This window comes from Geotrypetes seraphini, chromosome 10, assembly GCF_902459505.1.
Source record: "Geotrypetes seraphini chromosome 10, aGeoSer1.1, whole genome shotgun sequence".
NCBI classification, from domain to species: Eukaryota; Metazoa; Chordata; class Amphibia; order Gymnophiona; family Dermophiidae; genus Geotrypetes; species Geotrypetes seraphini.
The window spans coordinates 55288964-55308804 of record NC_047093.1 but is presented as its reverse complement, the minus strand read 5'-3'; the positions used below and the strand labels follow the sequence as shown (position 1 = coordinate 55308804).

The following is a 19841-nucleotide window of genomic DNA, read 5'->3' as shown; positions in this document are numbered from 1 at the left end:
GTAAAAGGGTTAGTGGAGCGTATTTAAAGCCAAGTTTTAAGCTTTGATGTCAGTTTGCTGGGGGGGAGGGGGGTTTCTATGAACATATGTAAGTGCACACTCAGCACTAACTCCCAGAACTCAAAGAGGAACAAACTTATACATGAAAAAGCAGCACTGCAAATATTACAGGCCCCTAGAAATTCAAAAGACCGTACATTGAAAAAAGAGACTACTACAGAAACTATTTACTAGCAGAATACTGCACCTTGGTCACAAGCACAAAATACAGGTAGACCCTCAACAAATATGACACAAAGAACCATACATCAGTAATAGAGATACGAAAGTAGGGTTACCAGACATCTGGGGAAACCCAGACATGTCCTCTTTATAGAGGACTGTCTGAGTGCCCGGACAGACTTTCCAAAACCTGGTAGTTTGTCCGAGTTTTGAATAGCCCTGACCTCCTGGTCGCATCTGGAAGGCCTCTGAACATGCACGGATGATGTCACATGCATTTGCGGATGCTCGGAGACCCTCCAGACACAACCCAGAGTTCAGAAAACAAAGATAAGGCTTTGCGGAGGCAAGGCTAGAGGTGGAATGGGGCGGGGCTGGAGGCAGAACAGAGTAGGACCATAAGACTAGAGGCAGAACAGGGCAGGACCATGTGTCTGGGTTTCTCTGGACAAAAATCTGGTAACCCTATATGAAAGCAAAAACACTGAATTAGAGCTATAAGAAATTGGATTCTGCATATACAGTAAAGGGGAAATAGAAACAGAATTGCAAACAGTAGTGTAACTCTGGGTGGACACAGAGAATAAATTTCAAGATAAGGAGGGAGATAAGGACATCAGGAGGGCAGATGCCAGAAACATCAGGAGGGCAGATGCCAGAAAAGGGAGAAGGATGAGACACCAGGAGTGTCCTGCACTCACTGACATCACTTCCTGTTTCCTCTCTGGGGTAATACAGCAGACAGATGCCTGCGGGACCAGTGCAGGCAGTGGAAGTACATCAATGCCAGCAAAAGTGCTTGGTAAAGCAGAGAGGGAGGTTCAGAGAGAGGAGGAGTTGTTAGGCCACCAGTGTGGGGGAGGTGAGAGAATGCCAGGTCTGGGGGGTGGAGGAGAGGAAGAGAGATGCAAAGGAAAGGAGAAATTTTGGAAGGCCCACCCAAAATGACAGGTCTGGCTACATCTGATTGCAAAATATTAGAGAGAGATATTTTCAAAAACTGTCATATTCCATTTAATATGAAATTCAAAATATTATTTATTTTACCTTTGTTGTTTGAACAATTAATTTTTCCATTTATTTTGGTCCCAGTAGCTCTTCTGTTTTTTTTTGTTGTTGTTTTGTTTTCATCTGTCTCTTGCTGGGACTCATGTCTATCTGATATTTTTCCCCCTTCATGTCTACCATCTTTCTTCTCTCTGCACCCTTTCTGTCATGTCCAACATCTTCCTTTCGTGTTCCCGTCCCTATCCCCAGGGCTGGCTTTACAGGACTGTGGTGCCCAAGCCCCTCAATCTGGAGGGCAGAGGTGGCCTCTCTTTAAGTGCGTCTCACCTACACAGAACTAAGGAAGTTACATTAGAGTAGGCAGAACGTGCCTGAAGAGAGACCCCGACACCGGCACAAAGCTGACTGATTTAATTGCCAGGGGAGGGCAAGAAACTGATTATATGAATCCTGGCCGGGACCCAAATAAAGTTTGGTGGCCAGCAGCAGTCAAGTCAGACCTGGATCTTCCATGCTGGTGTCTTTGCTTGGCCTTGTACATAATATCCAGGTCTAACATAGCCAGTGATGCTCAATGTGAAGAAAATAAATAAAAACAAGAGAAAAAGGAAACCGATATGGTTCTCTAAACTAATGGCGGAGAAAATAAAGGCAAAAGAGTTGGCATTTGTAAAATATAAAAAAATCTCAAGAAGAGGTGTACAAACAGGACTACCAGCTGAAACTGAAAGAAGCCAAGAGAGCAATACGACTGGCGAAAGTGCAAGCGGAAGAGCAAATGGCTAAAAATGTAAAAAAGGGAGACAAAATTTTTTTCAGATATATTAGTGAAAAGAGGAAGATGAAAAATGGAATTGCGAGACTAAAAGATGCTATGAACCGATATGGGGAGAGTGATAAGGAAAAAGCAAACATGCTAAACAAATACTTCTGTTCTGTGTTCATGGGAAAAAACCCCTGGAGAAGGACTGAGATTATCTGGCAAAGTTAGACATGAGAATGGATACTGCACTGTTCATTGAAAAAGTGTTTATGAACAACTTGAAAAATTGAAAGTGGACAAATCGATGGGACTGGATGGGATCATCCCAGGATATTGAGGGAGCTCAAAGAGGTTCTGGCGGGTCTTATTAAAGATTTGTTCAACAAGTCTCTGGAGATGGGGGTGGTTCCTGGGGATTGGAGAAGAGCTTATGTGGTGCCAAATCACAAAAGTGGTCGCAAAGATGAAACGGGAAAATACAGACTGGTAAGCGGCTCACTTCGGTTATTGGAAAAATAATGGAAGCGTTGCTGAAAGAAAGGATAGTGAAATTCCTAGAATCTAATGGATTACAGGATCCAAGGCAACATGGTTTTACTAAAGGTAAATCGTGCCAAACAAATCTGATTGAATTTTTTGATTGGGTGACTAGAGAATTGGCCCAAGAACATATGCTAGATGTAATTTACTTAGATTTCAGTAAAGCCTTTGGCACGGTTCCTCATAGGAGGCTCTTGAACAAACTTGATAGGCTGAAATTAGGAACCAAAGTGGTGAACTGGATTAGAAACTGGTTGACAGACAGATGCCAGAGGGTGGTGATTAGTGGAATTCGCTCAGAGGAAGGAATTGTGAGTAGTGGAGTCCCTCAAAGATTGGTGCTGGGGCTGATCTTGTTCATTATGTTTGTGAGAGACATTGCTGAAGGGTTAGAAGGAAAGGTTTGCCTCTTTGCGGACGATACCAAGATTTGTAACGGAGTAGACACTAAGGAGGAGTGAAAACATGAAAAAGGATCTGCAAAAGTTAGAGGAATGGTATATGGCCATTTAGTTGAGGATGGGCTGGAATGGTTTTGATGAGCTGGAGTGAGCTTTGACAGATACTCCAGTATCGGGGCAGAGCTCTGGGTTTCTGGCCCAGAAATATCTAAGAAAAAGAACAATTTAAATTAAAGCATTAAATTATCGAGAGTGTATGTTTGGGAAGACTGGATGGACCATTCAGATCTTTATCTGCCGTCATTTACTATATTACTATAATGTTTATTGAATATAAACAGAATATAAATTAGAACCTCCTCTTAGCTAAAACCCTCGTCCTCAGATCAGCACATCATGAGGAAAAGATGGCAATACTAAAAAGTATAAGTGAATTATAAAGGCATTAAGCCATAAATTCTATTAACGGATACCTTCTAATCATCACTCAGGTATCTACATCCCAACCTCACCTTTTCCCCTTAAAGCTATCATTGGAAATTTTTTATGATTTATCTATATATTCTATGTATTGACAAGTTTTGCTTATTCTGTCCTGAGACTGCTAGAATAGTTAAAAACAAACCAAAAAAGGGTACCACTTCAGTCACGTGGGCCAACACGAGAAGCATACTACTTTCTCCTAGATGACATTATTTTTGTTGTTTTTAAATTTTGTATATATATATATATATTGCCTTCAAGTCCAAAAGCTATGGAAATACCTAGAGAGCTCACAATCTGAGCTTTACCTTATGCAGTGGAGAGATCAGGGACTTGCCCAAGATCACAAGGAGCTGCAATAGTATTTAATTATCTGCCCTAACCTCTGAATTACTCCTCTATTCCAGGCCCTACTTACCTTTTGTAGAATTTGGTTGTCATGCATAGAATCTCTCACCAGTCCTAGCCTCTCGTTCTCCATGGCCTCAGGGGTCTGGTTGGCAGGAGATAAAGAATTGTTTTCTAGCCCAAGCTAGCAAGGCCACGCACAACCGTTTGTTGTCCTAGCGACCAGCAGAACAAGTCCAGCTTTATTGCCTAGGGGTGTGCATGTTTCTAAACAAAGAAAAGAGTGTGAAAGAATTAGGAGTTACGCCCCCCCCCCTCCACTCTTGGTGCCCCTAAGATGAAGCTCTTTCTCAACTGCACTTTACTGACTGGACAGAAAGGCTATGTTTAAAGACTGTTTGTGTGCCCTGGAGAGAATGGAGCTGCCTGTCTCCATGGTAACGATGGTAACAGGAAGTCCTGAGGCTTCTGCTTGTGAAATGAAAAAAAGCCTGAAAGTAAATTAAAGTGGAATCGCTTTTTTTTGCATTCTTTCATAAATGCCCTAAACCTAATTGGTTAAAAAACAGTGGATTGAGTGTTTGGGAAGTCCAGTCCAAATCTCTCTGATGCTCCACGTGATTTTAGACAATTCAGTCCACTCTCCTTGGCCTCTGCTGCACGCTAAGAATGTAAGCCCCTTGAGAACAGGAACATACCCATTGTACCTGAATGGACATGTCCTTAAGAAGAAAACTCATAAGAATTTATGAAAAAGAATACAAAAAAAAAGTGATTACACTTTAATTTGCTTTCAGGTTTTCATTCGTTTCATGCTGATTAGATCATACAATATGTTAGGGCATTTGTATTTTTTTTTCTAGTCTATCAGAGCCACAAACAGTCTGGGGATTCAGGCTCTACCTACCTGGTAATTAATATGCTAGATATGCAAATAATGGAGACTGTGCATGTAGATTAGAAGTCTGCATAGGGACATAATTTGGTCTCCATCTCCACCTCATTCCCATCATATTACAGTAGAATCTGAGTTATTCAGCACTCACGGGGACTGGTGGATACCGGATAACTGGGGTTTTTTTTGGTTAATTGAGAGTGTGTTAGAAACCTTGTCTAACACACTCTCGATTCCCCTCCCCCCCAGCGCAGTAGTGGTCCTGAGCTGCAAAGCCCTCCTCTCTCCATCCCTCAAGCCCCGAAGTGGCAAAGCGCAGCGGTCAGCAAAAGGCAGCCTCAAAACAGGCTGCTCGTGGTCAGCCCTGGCAGGGCCTTTCCTCTGTGTCAGAAGTGACAGGCTGGGACTGGCTGTGAGCAGCCGCTGCGCTTTGGCCCAGAGGCTGAGAGTAGGGGATGAAGAAGGTTTTTACGGTGGCCTGGTTTACATCTACTGTGTTCACGGGGATGTGAAGCTGGAAAATAAATTTACTATCAGGATAATGGGAGAAGGGAAGTCCCAGAACTTGAGAATTGTGATAGTGGAAAACTGCCATTCAGAAGGGAATGCAAGAAGTATTAATGGCCAGAATCGCTGGGGACTCTACTGAAGCAAAAGATTATTTGAGGAAAGAAACCAAGACCCTCCAATTAGGGGAGATATTTCCCTTCTCAAACTCTGACATTATAGGCCCACTGGGAAAGAGTAGTAAGCCAAAGTCCACCAGAAGGAAAGATAAGGGAAAGGGGGTGGTACTGTCAAACCAGGTAGAATCATTGGCAAATGAGATGGTGGGTAGGTCAAGCAATTTCCCCAGAGAATAGTTAAGTTCTGGAATGCATTGTCAGAGGTTGTGGTAAGAGCAGACAGCATAGCTGGTTTTAAGAAAAGATTGGACAATTTCCTGTTATTGAGAAAGAAATAGGGGAAGCCACTTCTTGCCCTGGATCAGTAGAATAGAATGTTACTACTCCTTGGGTTTTGGCCAGGAACTCGGGGCCTGGGCTGACCACCATGAGAACAGGCTACTGGGCTTGATGGACCATTGGTCTGACCCAGGTAAGGCTATTCTTATGTTAACAAAAAAGACCCCTCTCTGAAAACCTTTTGGAGGGGGAAAACAGACCAAATAGAACTAAGGGCCCAAGGAGTATATCCCCACTTTGATGCCAGTCATAACCTCTTGAAATAAAAGATGAAAAGGGACAAGAAAGAAAACAGGTTATAATTATGTGGATAATCTGATGATTCCACCTTCCCTTGGGTTTATTTCAGGGTCAGGCTGGTTACTTCTACCATATTTACTCGGATCACACTCCGGTTACTTAGAATATAATAGCCTTACTGGGTCAGACCAGTGGTTCATCTAGTCCAGTGGTTCCCAATCCTGTCCTGGAGGACCACCAGCAAGTCAGGTTTTCAGAATAGCCCTAATGAATATGCATGGGGCAGATTTGCATGCCAGTCACCTCCATTATATGCAAATTTCTCTCATGCATATGCATTAGGGCTATCCTGAAAACCTGACTGGCTGGTGGGCCTCCAGGAAAGGGTTGGGAACCACTGATCTAGTTCAGTAGCCCATCTTCATGGTGGCCAATCCAGGTTACATGTACCTAGCAAAAACCCAAATAGTAGTGCATTTCAAGCTACCAATCCCAAGGCAATCAGTGGCTTCCCCATGTCTGTCTCAATAGCAGACTATGGACTTTTCCTCCAGGAAATTATCCAACGTCGTTCCTCTGCACAAAAAGGGTTGCAGAGCAGAGGCTGCAAATTACAGACCAGTGAGTCTCACATCGATAGTGTGTAAACTCATGGAAACACTACTTAAACGTAAATTAGACACGATCTTGGATGAGGGGAATCTAAAGGATCCCAGTCAACATGGATTCACTAAGGATAGGTCATGCCAATCCAATCTCATCAGCTTCTTTGATTGGGTAACAGGAAAGCTAGACTCGGGAGATTCTCTGGACATTGGATTTCAGCAAGGCTTTTGACAGCGTCCCACACCGCGGGCTATTAAACAAGATGAAATCGATGGGGTTAGGTGAGACACTAACTGCATGGGTCAATGATTGGCTGAGTGGTAGACTTCAGAGGGTGGTGGTCAACGGCACCCTCTCTGAGACATCGGAGGTGACCAGCGGAGTGCCACAGGGCTCAGTCCTGGGTCCATTCCTTTTTAACATATTCATAAGGGACTTGACCCGAGGGCTTCAGGATAAAGTAACATTATTCGCCGATGACACCAAACTATGCAATATAGTAAGTGAAAGCAATTTGCAGGATAGTATGACACAAGACCTTCTTATGTTGGAAAGCTGGTCCTCGACATGGCAGCTGGGCTTCAACGCTAAGAAATGTAAGGTCATGCACCTCGGTAGCGGAAATCCATGCAGAACTTACACCTTAAATGGAGAAACATTAGCTAGGACTTCAGTAGAACGAGATTTGGGAGTAATCATCAGTGCAGACATGAAGGCTGCCAATCAAGTAGAGAAGGCCTCATCCAAGGCAAGGCAAATGATGGGATGTATCAATAGAAGTTTCGTCAGCCGGAAACCCGAAGTCATAATGCCACTGTACAGAACCTTGGTGAGACCTCATCTGGAATACTGTGTGCAATTCTGGAGGTCACATTACCGTAAAGATGTGCTTAGAGTCGAGTCGGTTCATCGGATGGCCACTAGGATGATCTCGGGGCTCAAGGGTCTCTCGTACGAAGAGAAACTGAACAAATTGCAGCTCTACATTCTAGAAGAATGCAGGGAGAGGGGGGACATGATTGAGACATTTAAATACATCACAGGACGTGTTGAGGTGGAAGATGACATCTTCTTTCTCAAAGGACCCTCGGCCACAAGAGGGCATCCGCTCAAACTCAAAGGGGGGAAATTTAATAGTGACACCAGGAAGTATTTCTTCACGGAAAGAGTGGTAGATCACTGGAACAAGCTTCCAGTGCAGGTGGCCAAGGCCTCCAGCGTGCTTGATTTTAAGAATAAATGGGACATCTACATGGGATCCCTATGAAGGTCGAGTTAAGGAACTGGGTCATTAGCATTCAGAATTATTGGGGTGGGTCCGTAGAGTGGGCAGACTTGATGGGCTATAGCCCTTTTCTGCCGTCATCTTTCTATGTTTCTAAACCTTTTTTAAAACTAGCTACATTAACCTCTATTACCACATCCTCTGGCAATGTGTTCCAGAGCTTAACTATTCTGAGTGCAAAAATATTTCCTCCTGTTGGTTTTAAAAGTATTTCCCTGGACGGGAGTGTCCAAGATGGCGGCATTGACCGAGCACTGAGATCGAGCTCTCGTGGATGTCACCATTTGTTTCCTAGGAGCAGTTATGCCGCATAAACGAAAAGGTTTGGTTAAGGTGTCTTCTTCCTCGACGCCGATACCACCTATTTGACAGCAGACGATTGAGCAATTATTGCCTGGTATCTGCATTAAGACTGGCGAAACTAGTCTCATGCTGGGAAAAGGTAAAGAAGGCCTTATCTCACAGGGGCATGAAATCTCCCTTTCGCCACTGCAAATGGAACCACCTCCTTGTCTGGCGGATTCAAACGCTCTGGAGGCGGGAGCTAACAGTGTTGCCGAGGTTGCGCCTGGAGTTCCTGAAGAGGAAGCAGCCGGACAGATGAGCTTCTGCCAATGGGAACCAACATTGGTGATAGAAACCCCTCCAACGAGGTGACTTTAGCAGCAATTTAGCAAATGCTTCAGAAGTTGGATAAAGCTGCAGTTAAAACATCAGAGGCTGCTTCGAAGACATCAGAGGAGGTAAAAACTTTGGCTGGTAAAATCAATGACATTTCAAGAGCCTTGGGACATTCTAACACAGAAATGAAAAACTCTATAGTAAATGTGCAATCAGAAGTTCAAGCCTTTAAAGTAGCTGCGATTAAAGATAATACTATGCTTCAAAGGAAAATAGAAAACATTGAGAATTTTAACCGCAGACTCAATGCCAGAATTTTGAACTTCCCCAAAGTACCCGGGATTTCTGCATATGAGATGTTTAAGAGATATTTGGTGGAAGTATTAAAATATTCATCGGACCATATTCCTATATTAAATAAAATATATTATCTTCCACAAACCACTAGAGCTTGTGAAACATTGGAGGGAGTTAATCCAGATACACCGAAATTGGATGTTAATAACATATCTGCTATTTTAGAAGAGTCTATTTCTGACTCTTAATTGAGAGTGACACTTCTGATTTCATTTATTTTCCAACAGGACTTGGATTCCTTTATGAAATTTTATTTCCGCTTATCAAAAGAACTGTTTTATGGTAAAAAGATATGGGTTACTCAGGTAACTAAGGTTACCCAGGAAAAAAGGAAACAATTTTTGTCCTCGAGACAGGAGACCAAGGCCCTTGAGGTGTCTTTTTTACTGACATACACTTGTAAGTGCATAGTAAAATTTGCTCATGTTAAATATATTTTCTTTCAGCCGGAGCAGCTAAGATCATTTCTGGAGCTAAAGAAAATTGCTGTTGTTTAGCGGAAATTTAATATAAATGCAGAATATGTTATAGCCTTTCATTGATTACTTCTTTTTCCTTTGTGTTTAACTTCTTAATGATACCTGCCTTTACTCCCCTTTGATTTTTGTGATCTAAGGAAGCGAGAATTTTATTTTTTATATTCTTTTATAAAAAATGTGATGTTTAACATTTATTCCTGCTGTATTTCCTTAGCAAGAATGTTAGTTTCTTGTAACATATTGAAAATTTCAATAAATATCTAATTTTTTAAAAAAATAGTTTTCCCCTGTAACTTCATCATGTCTCCTAGTCTTTGTAATTTTTTAAAAAATTTCTTCACACACATTATGGTTTCAAATAAAGAAGATAAAGTACAAACCACAGAATTCCATGCAAATGATACGCGTGGTTAATTGGTGATAAACTAAAAGCAGGGGGAAGATAGTGCCTAGCACATGTGCACAAAGGCCCAGATTCTCTAATCGGCACCCCAGCTCAGTATAAAATGCTGTTTAAACGACGTTTTTAACTGAGTTTCGAGGCACATGTGCACAAAGGCCTAGATTCTCTAATCGGCACCCCAGCTCAGTAAAAAATGCTATTTAAATTACGTTTTTGAGTTTCAAGGCACCCACTAGCACCTAAATCAGGCCTAAAGCACCTACCTAAGCGCGATTCACGACAAAGATAGGTGTCAGAAAGGTAGGCCTGGAAAACCTTGGCCTACATTTCTAGCGCCTATCTTTCTCAGAGGCATGATTCTCTATATGGCACCGTTGTGTGATTACAGCACAGACTAGCCAATCAGTGCTCAGTGGTTCTATGGGGTTTTGTACTCTGAGCTAAACAACCTGCTTTGAGCATTGGCCTCCTAGTGTAGTGAAAGGCAAACTAGAAGAAACAGACAGCAATTCACACACAACACTCCCCTTCCTCCTCCTGATTTGGTATCTTTCTCTCTCGAACCCAAATCCCAATCCAGCATCTCTCTCCCATTCTCAAACTCCACATCCCACCTTCAGACTAGAGAGTTGCATAGCGACAAAATTTTAACCTGTCCCCCAAGTAATCTCCATTCCAACCAGAACCCATCACCTTCAGAAGTAATTATTTCATTTATTTTTTCTGTTATTGAAATAGATTAGAGGCTCTGGCAGAGACCCATTTACAAAATATATTCTACCCAATTAATATTTCCAAATAAGCAAAGATCCTTTATTAATTTGTAAATATTAATTGGGAACAATATGGGGGATGTTGAAAAGTTCTCAGTCCAACCAAGAAGAGAATGACATGGATATGGTTCAATCAATGATCTGAAACAATGTAAAAACACAGAATTTCATTTCTGCAAATTGGCAATCAATGAAATAAAATAACACTCTTTTCAGCTACAGTGACAAAATAATGCTCAGAATTTAGGAAGTTGGTTGATTGAGCTGAGAACTTTTCAGCATACTTGTATATACTTTGTAAATGGGTCTTTGGCAGAGTCTCTAATGCAGGGGTGCCCAATAGGTCAATCGCAATCGACCGGTAGATTGCCAAGGCAAAGTGAGTCGATCGCGGAGCCCATCCCGGACTCCGTGATAGACTCACTTTGCCTTGGCGATCTACCGGGCCGATCAGCCTTCCTCTCCCCAACGTCAATTCTGCCGTCGGAGAGGAAGTTCTGGCCAGCCAATCGCTGCCTGGCTGGGCCGGAACTTCCTCTCCGATGGTAGAATTGACGTCGGGGAGAGGAATGCTGGTCGGCCTGACGCAGGGAAGCAGGGAGAGCTTGGGGTGGCGTCGGCTTTGGAGCCTGTTATCTGACGGCGGTGGCGGCTTGGGGGGCCTGTTCCCCGATGGCAGCAGCAGTGGCTTGGGGGAGGGCAGGGAGAAAGAAAGGGGGCAGGCAGGGAGACAAAAGGAAAGAAGGGAAACAGAAAAAAAGAAAGGGGGCATGAAGAGAGAAAAAAAGAAAGGAAGGCAGGGAGAAAGAAAGGGCAGGGAGAGAGGAAGAAAAAGTTGGGGGAGGGAATGAGGTCTGGAGGAGAGGAAGCATAAAGGCTGAAAGAAGGGAAGAAAGATTGGATGCACAGTCAGAAGAAGAAAGTGCAACCAGAGACTGTGAAATCACCAGACAACAAAGGTAGGAAAAATGATTTTATTTTAAATTTAGTGATCAAAATGTGTCTGAATTTATATCTGCTGTCTATATTTTACACTATGATCCCCTATTACTAAACTGCAATAGCGTTTTTAAGCGCAGGGAGCCTATGAGTGTCAAGAGCAGCGCTGGGCATTCAGCGCAGCTCCCTGCACTAAAAACTGCTATTGTGGTTTAGTAAAAAGGAAGGGGGTATTTGTTTATTTTTGTATAGTTGTTACTGAGGTGACAGTGCATAGAAAAAATCCCGGAATAGGAATGATAATTAATATTTTCTCAGAGTACAGTGTGCTTTGTGTTGTTTTTTTTAATTTTATTGTTGGTAGATCATTTTGACTTGGTCATTTTAAAAGTAGCTCGCAAGCCCAAAAAGTGTGGGCACCCCTGCTCTAATGTATTTTGTACATGTAAGGGTTCAATATAATTCTCCCTGAAGACTGTTTACTATGAACCATAAACTGGTATTCACTCTAATTAACTGCATTTTTCACTACATCAAATATAGAAATCTATTTTATAAATTATGCCTTCCTATATCACTAGCTCTTATCTTTATGTTCATAGTCAGTGGTTCCATTCAGTGGCATAGTAAGGGCGTGGATGGTCTGCCCTGGGTTTCGTCGTGGTGAGAGCACCAGCACCCTGCCTCCTCTCTACTCCCCACTCCTTCTCATTCCTCCCCCCCCCCCCACCGCCACACATGTGCTTTCAGTTCCCCACCAACGTACCTCTATCTCTTTGCTGACACGAGCAGCAACTCCAACCCGTTGCTTGCACCAGCATCAGCTCTCACTCTGATGTAACTTTCAGGTCCCACACCTAGGAGCTGACATCAGAGGGAGAGTCGACGCGGGCAGCAAGTTAGTGATGCTGCTTGTGCCGAGGAAGTTAAAAGTACGAGGTAGGAAAGGGGTGCACATGCATGAGGGGGGGAGGCAAAAAATGGGGAGGGATGCCATCGCCCCAGGCGCCTCTCACCTTTGCTATGTCACAGGTTCCATTCATTTAAATTGCTACAATTAGTACACATGGTCAAAGTGGTGCTATTTTAGAGCATGGAAACATGTTAATAAATAAAAACAAACAAAAAGAATAAAGCGATAACTTTTTATTGAACTAATTTAATCCATATAAGTAATAACTTTGTCATGATACGTGCATTTTAGGTAGACCTTTTATTTAGTTGGCTTTATATTCAAAATGTTATGCTCTATTACCGTATCTATGCCCCTAGTCTGCCCTTAACTCTGCCTCCAAGCCTATGCATGTATTGTATGCATAAAACCATTTATAGAACCATAGCAAATTTATAACGAAAAACAACTTATGTATTATCAGCAACGGCGCCGTTCCCTGTGCATTATTTAATACTTAACTTTTGATTAACTCGCACTGTGTAAACGATAAAGAGAGATGGGACTTGATATACCCCATTTCTGTATGGTTACATATTTTAGATATTTTGTACCTGGGGCAACGAAGTTTTAAGCGACTTGCCCAAAATAGCACGTTTTCGGAATCCTGGCTTCATTAATCAGGCAGCAGGACCTGGGTGTTATAACCTCCATGTGCAGCGAGCTAGTTGCACATAAAAAGTCGCTGCACGCATGCGCATTTAGATCACTACTGGTCCGTGCAGTTGTTATTGTGAGCTTCCGCACGAGAACGCCGCAAGAATTACTTCCGTGTGCCTTCCTCTAATGTAGATTTTGTTTCCGGTATGGGAAAGATATGTCAGAGGAGGATGGTCACTGAAGAAAATCTGCGCGATTGGTGGTGAGCGATAATCAGTTTGACGGTAGGTGGCGAGGGTTTTTTCACAGAAAGGTGCTGGATCTTGGACTGGGAGGAGGGTGGGGGGACATGTTAGATCGTGTCGAGGAGAGATGGTGGACCATGCGGAAGGGAGACCGGTCCTCTGGTGTTCGAATGCGAGTGCCTAAGTATCTCTGGTCAAATGGACGTCCTTTGAAGTCTATGCACACCTATAGTCACTGTGTGGCGAGCATTTCCAGCCTTTAGTCTACAATTACCTCCACTCGGTCTTTCCTTTCAGAAGTTCCAAAGAAAAGAAATATTTTATGCTGCTTTTTATTTGCAAAGCAGTTGTACACTAAAATCGTTCTAGATTTATATTCCGGACCAATGAGAAAAACCTCACTCTATGGTATATCTCTGTCCAGGATATAAATCATCATTAATTCCAAGGATATAAACATTCAGAACCTAATATTACAAAAAAAGGTATGCTCTTCATTACTTTTGATTTTCTTAGAACCATGATGGTACATAGAGGCCAAATGGCCCATCCGCAGTAACCATTATCTCTTCCTTTCTCTAAAGGCTAGATTCACTAACCTGCCCGATAGTGACCGATCCGTGTCCAATCCGGGCAGGTCTGATGGATTCTTCAACCAGTAATATTCAAATGGGGATGATCGGAGGAACGCCTCCATCTGCCGACACGTTTTAGCTGGGTTTTTTGTTTTTTTGCAAGCCCGTGGTTTTAACACGCTTTAAGCCAGCGGGTTAAAACCACGGGCTTGCACTGCGGGGAAGGGCAGGAGAGTCGGGGCAGAGAGCAGGGCGGCCAGAGCAGGAGAATTGGGACAGAGAGCAGGGTTTTAGCTTGTTTTTTGATCAGCCAGCCAGTCGGAAAGTGTAGTGAATCGTGTCCTTCCTGCTTTGCATGCCTATTCCCCTCATTTGCATGCGTGGATCAGAGGATGATCAGGACAAAGGTTAGTGAATCGGGTCGCAATGGGCTCGCAAACCAATCGGTACACGATTGGTTTGCTTAGTGAATCTAGCCCTAAGAGATCCCACGTGCTTATCCTACACCTTCTTGAATTTAGACACAATCTCTGTCTCCACCACTTCTGGGAGACTGTTCCTGTTCCATGTGTTGAGTTGAAGGCTGGAGTAAGTGAAAATGCAAATTGTTGTCGCACCTGCATCCAGCATACTTGAGAAGGAGTTTTTGCATGCAGACAGGCATACAGTATAAGTGAGAAATAAATAGCTTCCATTGGAATGTCATAATTTAATTTGTGAAAACAGCCTTGTCAACTCCTTTTCTTGTTTTAAACCCATATAAATCAGTCCTGGATCCTATGTAATTAGACTATACCACAGGGTATTTTTCTGTGTTTCCTCTTCTTTGCCATGGCATACTAATAAAAGCTTACATCAGTATTATTGGATATCTTCACATTACTGACTTTTCAGGTTAACAGGAGTGAGATACTGATGTGTACCAATGAAGGGAATTACTTTGAGGAGTGAGATATTGATGGGATCAGCTTCAGGGTGGGTTTTATTTTTAAGGTTTCAAGGTAGTCAAAAAGTGCAACAAAACAGTAGAGCCAGAGGAATGTTAGGGTTGCTTCAGCACAAGCATGATTAATAGAAAAAAAGGTGATAGTCATTGTATATAGATGACTGGTTTGATCTCAACTTCTGTCTCAAACAGATTGTAAACTCCACGGAGAAGAGACTCCTTTGTGTATCTATAGAATATTAGGTACACCTAGTAGCACAATAGAAATATCTAGTAGTAGGAGTAGGAATATTTAGGCTGAACCGCTGAAAAGATAGACGGTGATCCAATGAAAGCATAGCAAAATGGCATAGGATGTGCATCAGAAACTAGTATTGTAAAAGAAGATAGGAAATTCTAGGACAAGGGGACATGATATGAGGTTAATGATGATAGACTCGGGAGTAACTTTAGAAGACAGTTTTTTTCATAGAAAAGGTGGTGGATCCCCAAAATGGCATCTTGGTTTGGGGGGAGGGAGGACAAAATAAGAATATCTGAGATATCTAGAGACCCTTAGGTTATCTGCCATCATTTTGTTACAGCTCTCTGATCATAATCTTGTGCTTTTTCCATAGGGGGATAAAAGAATGGAAGATGATTTAAACTTTAAATGTACAGCCACTCATAATAGTTTGAAGAGAAAGAGAAAACACAAGAGTCAAACAAACCAAAAATATGATGAGAATGAAGGTCTTTCTTTTGCCAAGATATCAGAAGCTCTGCCTTCAGAGATTAATGAGGGTCATAAAGTGAAGAGGAAGAAAAACAAACGCACAAAAAAAAACTCTAAAGAGTTTGAAACCAAAGAAAGAGGAAAGAAAAGAAAGCAGAGCTCTGATCTGCTGGAGGAAGACAGTGAGCCTGCTGCAAGACTGTATAAGGAAGAGGGTGGTACTGCTCATTCTTTTATAGTAAAGAAACAGAAAACCATAACAGCAGAGCAAGATGAGGTGGAAGAATGGAATACAGAAAATGTCATGGAGCAGTATCGTAAGAAGAAAAGAAAGCACAGCTCTGATCTGCAGGAGGAAGACAGTGAGCCTGCTGCAAGACTGTATAAGGAAAAGGGCTTGGGGGACCATTTTATTACCTGTGATACTGCTCATTCTTTTATAATAAAGAAACAGAAAACCATAACAGCAGAGCAAGATGAGGTGGAAGAATGGAATACAGAAAATGTCATGGAGGAGCATCATAAGAAGAAGAAGAAGAAAAGAAAGCACAGCTCTGATCTGCAGGAGGAAGACAGTGAGCCTGCTGCAAGACTGTATAAGGAAGAGGGCTTGGTGAACCATTTTATTACCTGTGATACTGCTCATTTTTTTATAGAAAAGAAACAGAAAACCATAACAGCAGAGCAAGATGAGGTGGAAGAATGGAATACAGAACATGTCATTGAGGAGCATCGTAAGAAGAAGAAGAAGAAAAAGAAAATGAAGAATAGAATAAGATCCTCTGAAGACAAAGTGAAAGAGGAGATTGTGGAACCTTCTTGCCCAAATGTTGAGATCCTGAACAGTGAAAATGAGGGGGAATCATTGTCTTGCAGCTTGGCAAAAAAGCTCAAAAAGAAGAGGAAGTAAGTGTAAGGCTACACAGAATAATGTTTCTATGGTTTTCTTTGGCTAATAATGCAGGGCAATATAGGGAGGTGCTGGGCTTCAGTGCTAACAATGCAGGATTGTATAAAGAGAGATACAGTATTGTATTATATAAAACCCACTTCTCAAATAATAAGAGTCTGCCTGCTGTTATCCCTTTAGGCAAATATCAAAGTTTGAATAAACTAAAGTTTAAAGATTACTAGCTGATGACCCGGCGTTGCACGGGTATTTAATTATAGCTATAACACTGTAAATGGATTCAAATAAAGATACTTTATAGTGGTGAATGAAATTATTATTTAACAGCTTTATAAAAAGTACAATATTCAAATAATAATGTGAAATATTTGACAAAATGAATACAATACAACTAACACAAAACTTGATTATAAACAACAATTTTAGTTTCACCTCCAGGAGCAAGAACATATAAATTCTTGGGTGAACCCACCCTTGAGCAAGCAACATAGAGTTGTCCATGGGAAAAACAGGGGGATCCTAAATCCACTCCACAGTATGTAATAGTCTGTCCCTGTGATTTGTTGATTGTGATAGAGAATGCAAGTCTCACTGGAATTTGCAATCTCTTAAACTGAAAAGGAAGATCTGTTGGAATAAGTGGCATCCAAAAGTTTCAGTATTGATTTAAACAACTCAATATGTGGAAACTCAGGTTGAAAAGAAACTCCATGCAGTTTTTTCACGGTTCAGAATGGAACCTGTGTTCCTAGTTCAGCATATGTGAGTACTCATGTAATGTAATAACATTATGAACTGGGGTGCATGAAGGAAACAGTTACAAACAAAGTTAGAACATACAAACTCTATATGTATGGTGTCCGTGGTAGAATAGAAACGATGTCCCTAGTGGTTATAGTGTCATAGAAAGTGTTTTATAGTTGGAATTACTGTGAGAATGGCAGCTTTTTACATCCTTTCCATTGACATGAATGAGTGAAAGCTGATTTTCTGTTTGTAGCTTTGCCCACGTGTGCAGGTGGGCCGCGAGACCCCCAGAACATATCACCCCAGGTAGTGAGGGATCTGCATACCAAGTTTCGTTCAAATCGGTCAAGCCGTTTTTGAATTACTGTGAGAATGGCAGTTTTTTACATTTTTTCCTTTGACATGAATGGGTGAAATCTGATGTGCTGTTTGTAGCTCCGCCCACGTGTGCAGGTGGGCCGCGAGACCCCCAGAACATATCACCCCAGGTAGTTGGAATTACTGTGAGAATGGCAGCTTTTTACATTTTTTCCATTGACATGAATGGGTGAAATCTGATTTTCTGTTTGTAGCTCCGCCCACGTGTGCAGGTGGGCCGCGAGACCCCCAGAACATATCACCCCAGGTAGTGAGGGATCTGCATACCAAGTTTCGTTCAAATCGGTCAAGCCGTTTTTGAATTACTGTGAGAATGGCAGCTTTTTACATTTTTTCCATTGACATGAATGGGTGAAATCTGATTTTCTGTTTGTAGCTCCGCCCACGTGTGCAGGTGGGCCGCGAGACCCCCAGAACATATCACCCCAGGTAGTGAGGGATCAGCATACCAAGTTTCGTTAAAATCGGGCAAGCCGTTTTTGCGTTGGCAGCTTTTTACATTTTTTCCATTGACATGAATGGGTGAAATCTGATTTTCTGTTTGTAGCTCCGCCCACATGTGCAGGTGGGCCGCGAGACCCCCAGAACATATCATCCCAGGTAGTGAGGGATCTGCATACCAAGTTTTGTTCAAATCGGTCAAGCCGTTTTTGCGTGATCGCAGCACATACACACACACACACATACATACACACATACATACCTCCGATTTTATATATATAATAGAAGAAGAAGATAGATTGATCCTGATGCTTAAGCTCATATGCTATCCAGGACAAACAGCAATAAGGATTCTGTCTGAAGTTTAGCATTAGTGCTCACTGCATTTCGGGGTATATAATGTATATTTGAAGGTACCAATAACTCTAAAACAAAGAAATCGTAATTCTAGTGCAATAGATGTGTCATTCTGGACAGTAGGGTATTCTCATGCTCGCGAGCCATGCAGAAGGAATCCAGGTTTTCAATTTCTCCTCCTCCAGAGGGTTCCGCTGCCCCCTTCAGTTTTTTCTTCTGAACATGAGCCAGAAGGTGTCATTCTGATTTGCTCTATATTTATTTTCAGTGTTTTTTTGTTTGTTTTTTGCGGTTTTGTAGATTTAGGTGCACTAGATAATGACACAGTGACAAAATTCAGCACTGTTCCCATCTCCGCGGGAAACCATCCCTATATCATTCTTTAAGGAGAGAGGGAATAATCAGAGTATGAATGGGCACAACCACTGACCCTCGAGCCTTGCATTGAAGAATGCTGGTATAAAAGGACTGAGGTTGAGATAGACACTAAAGAATGACACGGGATTGTTTCCTGCGGTTATTTGCAGGGACAGGAACAGTGATGAATTTTGTCACTGTGTCTTTTCTACTCCAGAGCTCCCCAGTGCAGGGGTAAGTTCTGCCTGTATGGAGAAGTAATAGACCTGGATCTGCAGCCGTCAAGTTAATCCCTTGGGGATCTGTTTGGCCAGCTTGCTGAAAACTTTGTGGAGATCAGGGTCCATATCTCTAGTAGCTTAGCTCATGTACTGAATCACAGGGGCTTGAATACAGGCTGTTAGCTGGCACCCTGAAGAGCCCTGCTAAGCCCCCCCCCTTCACATGTGTGGTTCCGTGGGGGTTGAATATCATTCCGACTTTGGTCTGACTGGTAGCCCAATGATCTCTACATTTGGAGGACTGACTGAGGCAGTGATTCTTCTCCCAGATCCAGCTACTTAGAGCTGAGGCAGGCTGCAGCACCTTCAGAGCACGTCACAGTGAGTAAGGCTTTCCATAGCATACTTCCCACTATTCCAGACCAGTGGGATGGTTATGTCCATCACCCAGCAGGTGGAGATAGAACACATAAGAAGAGATGCATGACATAGGACGTGTTCCACTCACAACTCGTCCAGTATTTTCTATCTCCAAGCAGGTGGATGGTCATGGCTTTCAGCTCTGGGATCTGGTAGGCCACTCCTGCTCCAATTGATCAACTGGCTCCCAGTTGAGTTCCTCTTGTGTTGACCTTTTGGAGTGCATACTTGGTGTTGCCAGCCTCTGCCTCTATTCCCTCGCCCTCTGGGTGAGGGCAGGACTTTGCAGCTTCTCCATAAATTTATTTTTTAAAAAGTAATCAGACAGAGGTAGAAGTCAGTCTATGGGCTATGCAGGTGTGTGCTGTGTCAGACCGAAGGCCGTTGTTTTTCAGCGCTGGTGAGAGGAGTTTCTGTCAACTGAGATGACTGAGGAGCTGTTGGTGAGACACGTCCTATATTATCATAATAGGTATATTAGATAGACTGTGAGCCCACTGGGACAGATAGGACAAATTCTTGAAGTGGGGGAGGGGTGTCTGAAAGAGCTGATTTTAAAGGTTTCTGCCACTTCCTATAGGGTTCCCTACATCTAATATCCAGTTTCAGAGTTTATTAGCTAAGGAATTCTTAAGACATTTTTTTGGGC

The 19841-nt window shown here is 42.5% G+C and overlaps 2 protein-coding genes across 7 annotated transcripts in view; one reads left to right on the top strand and one right to left on the bottom strand.

Moving 5' to 3' along the window:
- CFAP77 (cilia and flagella associated protein 77) overlaps positions 1–13030 on the bottom strand; it is a 224600-nt gene extending 211570 nt beyond the window's left edge. The window contains exons 1-2 of one of the 2 annotated variants that reach the window (XM_033960486.1): positions 12835–12949; positions 3836–4032 (exon numbers count right to left, since the gene is read on the bottom strand). In XM_033960486.1, the coding sequence (XP_033816377.1) occupies positions 3836–3898 (63 nt within the window). In that variant the 5' untranslated portion in view covers positions 3899–4032; positions 12835–12949. Of the gene's footprint in view, positions 1–3835; positions 4033–12834 lie in introns of both variants that reach the window. The other variant, XM_033960485.1, reaches the window with a different exon arrangement.
- TTF1 (transcription termination factor 1) overlaps positions 13008–19841 on the top strand; it is a 59022-nt gene continuing 52188 nt past the window's right edge. For 2 of the 5 annotated variants that reach the window (XM_033960479.1, XM_033960483.1), the window contains exons 1-2: positions 13018–13164; positions 15264–16267. In XM_033960479.1, the coding sequence (XP_033816370.1) occupies positions 15276–16267 (992 nt within the window). In that variant the 5' untranslated portion in view covers positions 13018–13164; positions 15264–15275. Of the gene's footprint in view, positions 13165–13231; positions 13611–15263; positions 16268–19841 lie in introns of those variants that run through there. The other 3 variants (XM_033960482.1, XM_033960481.1, XM_033960480.1) reach the window with 3 other exon arrangements.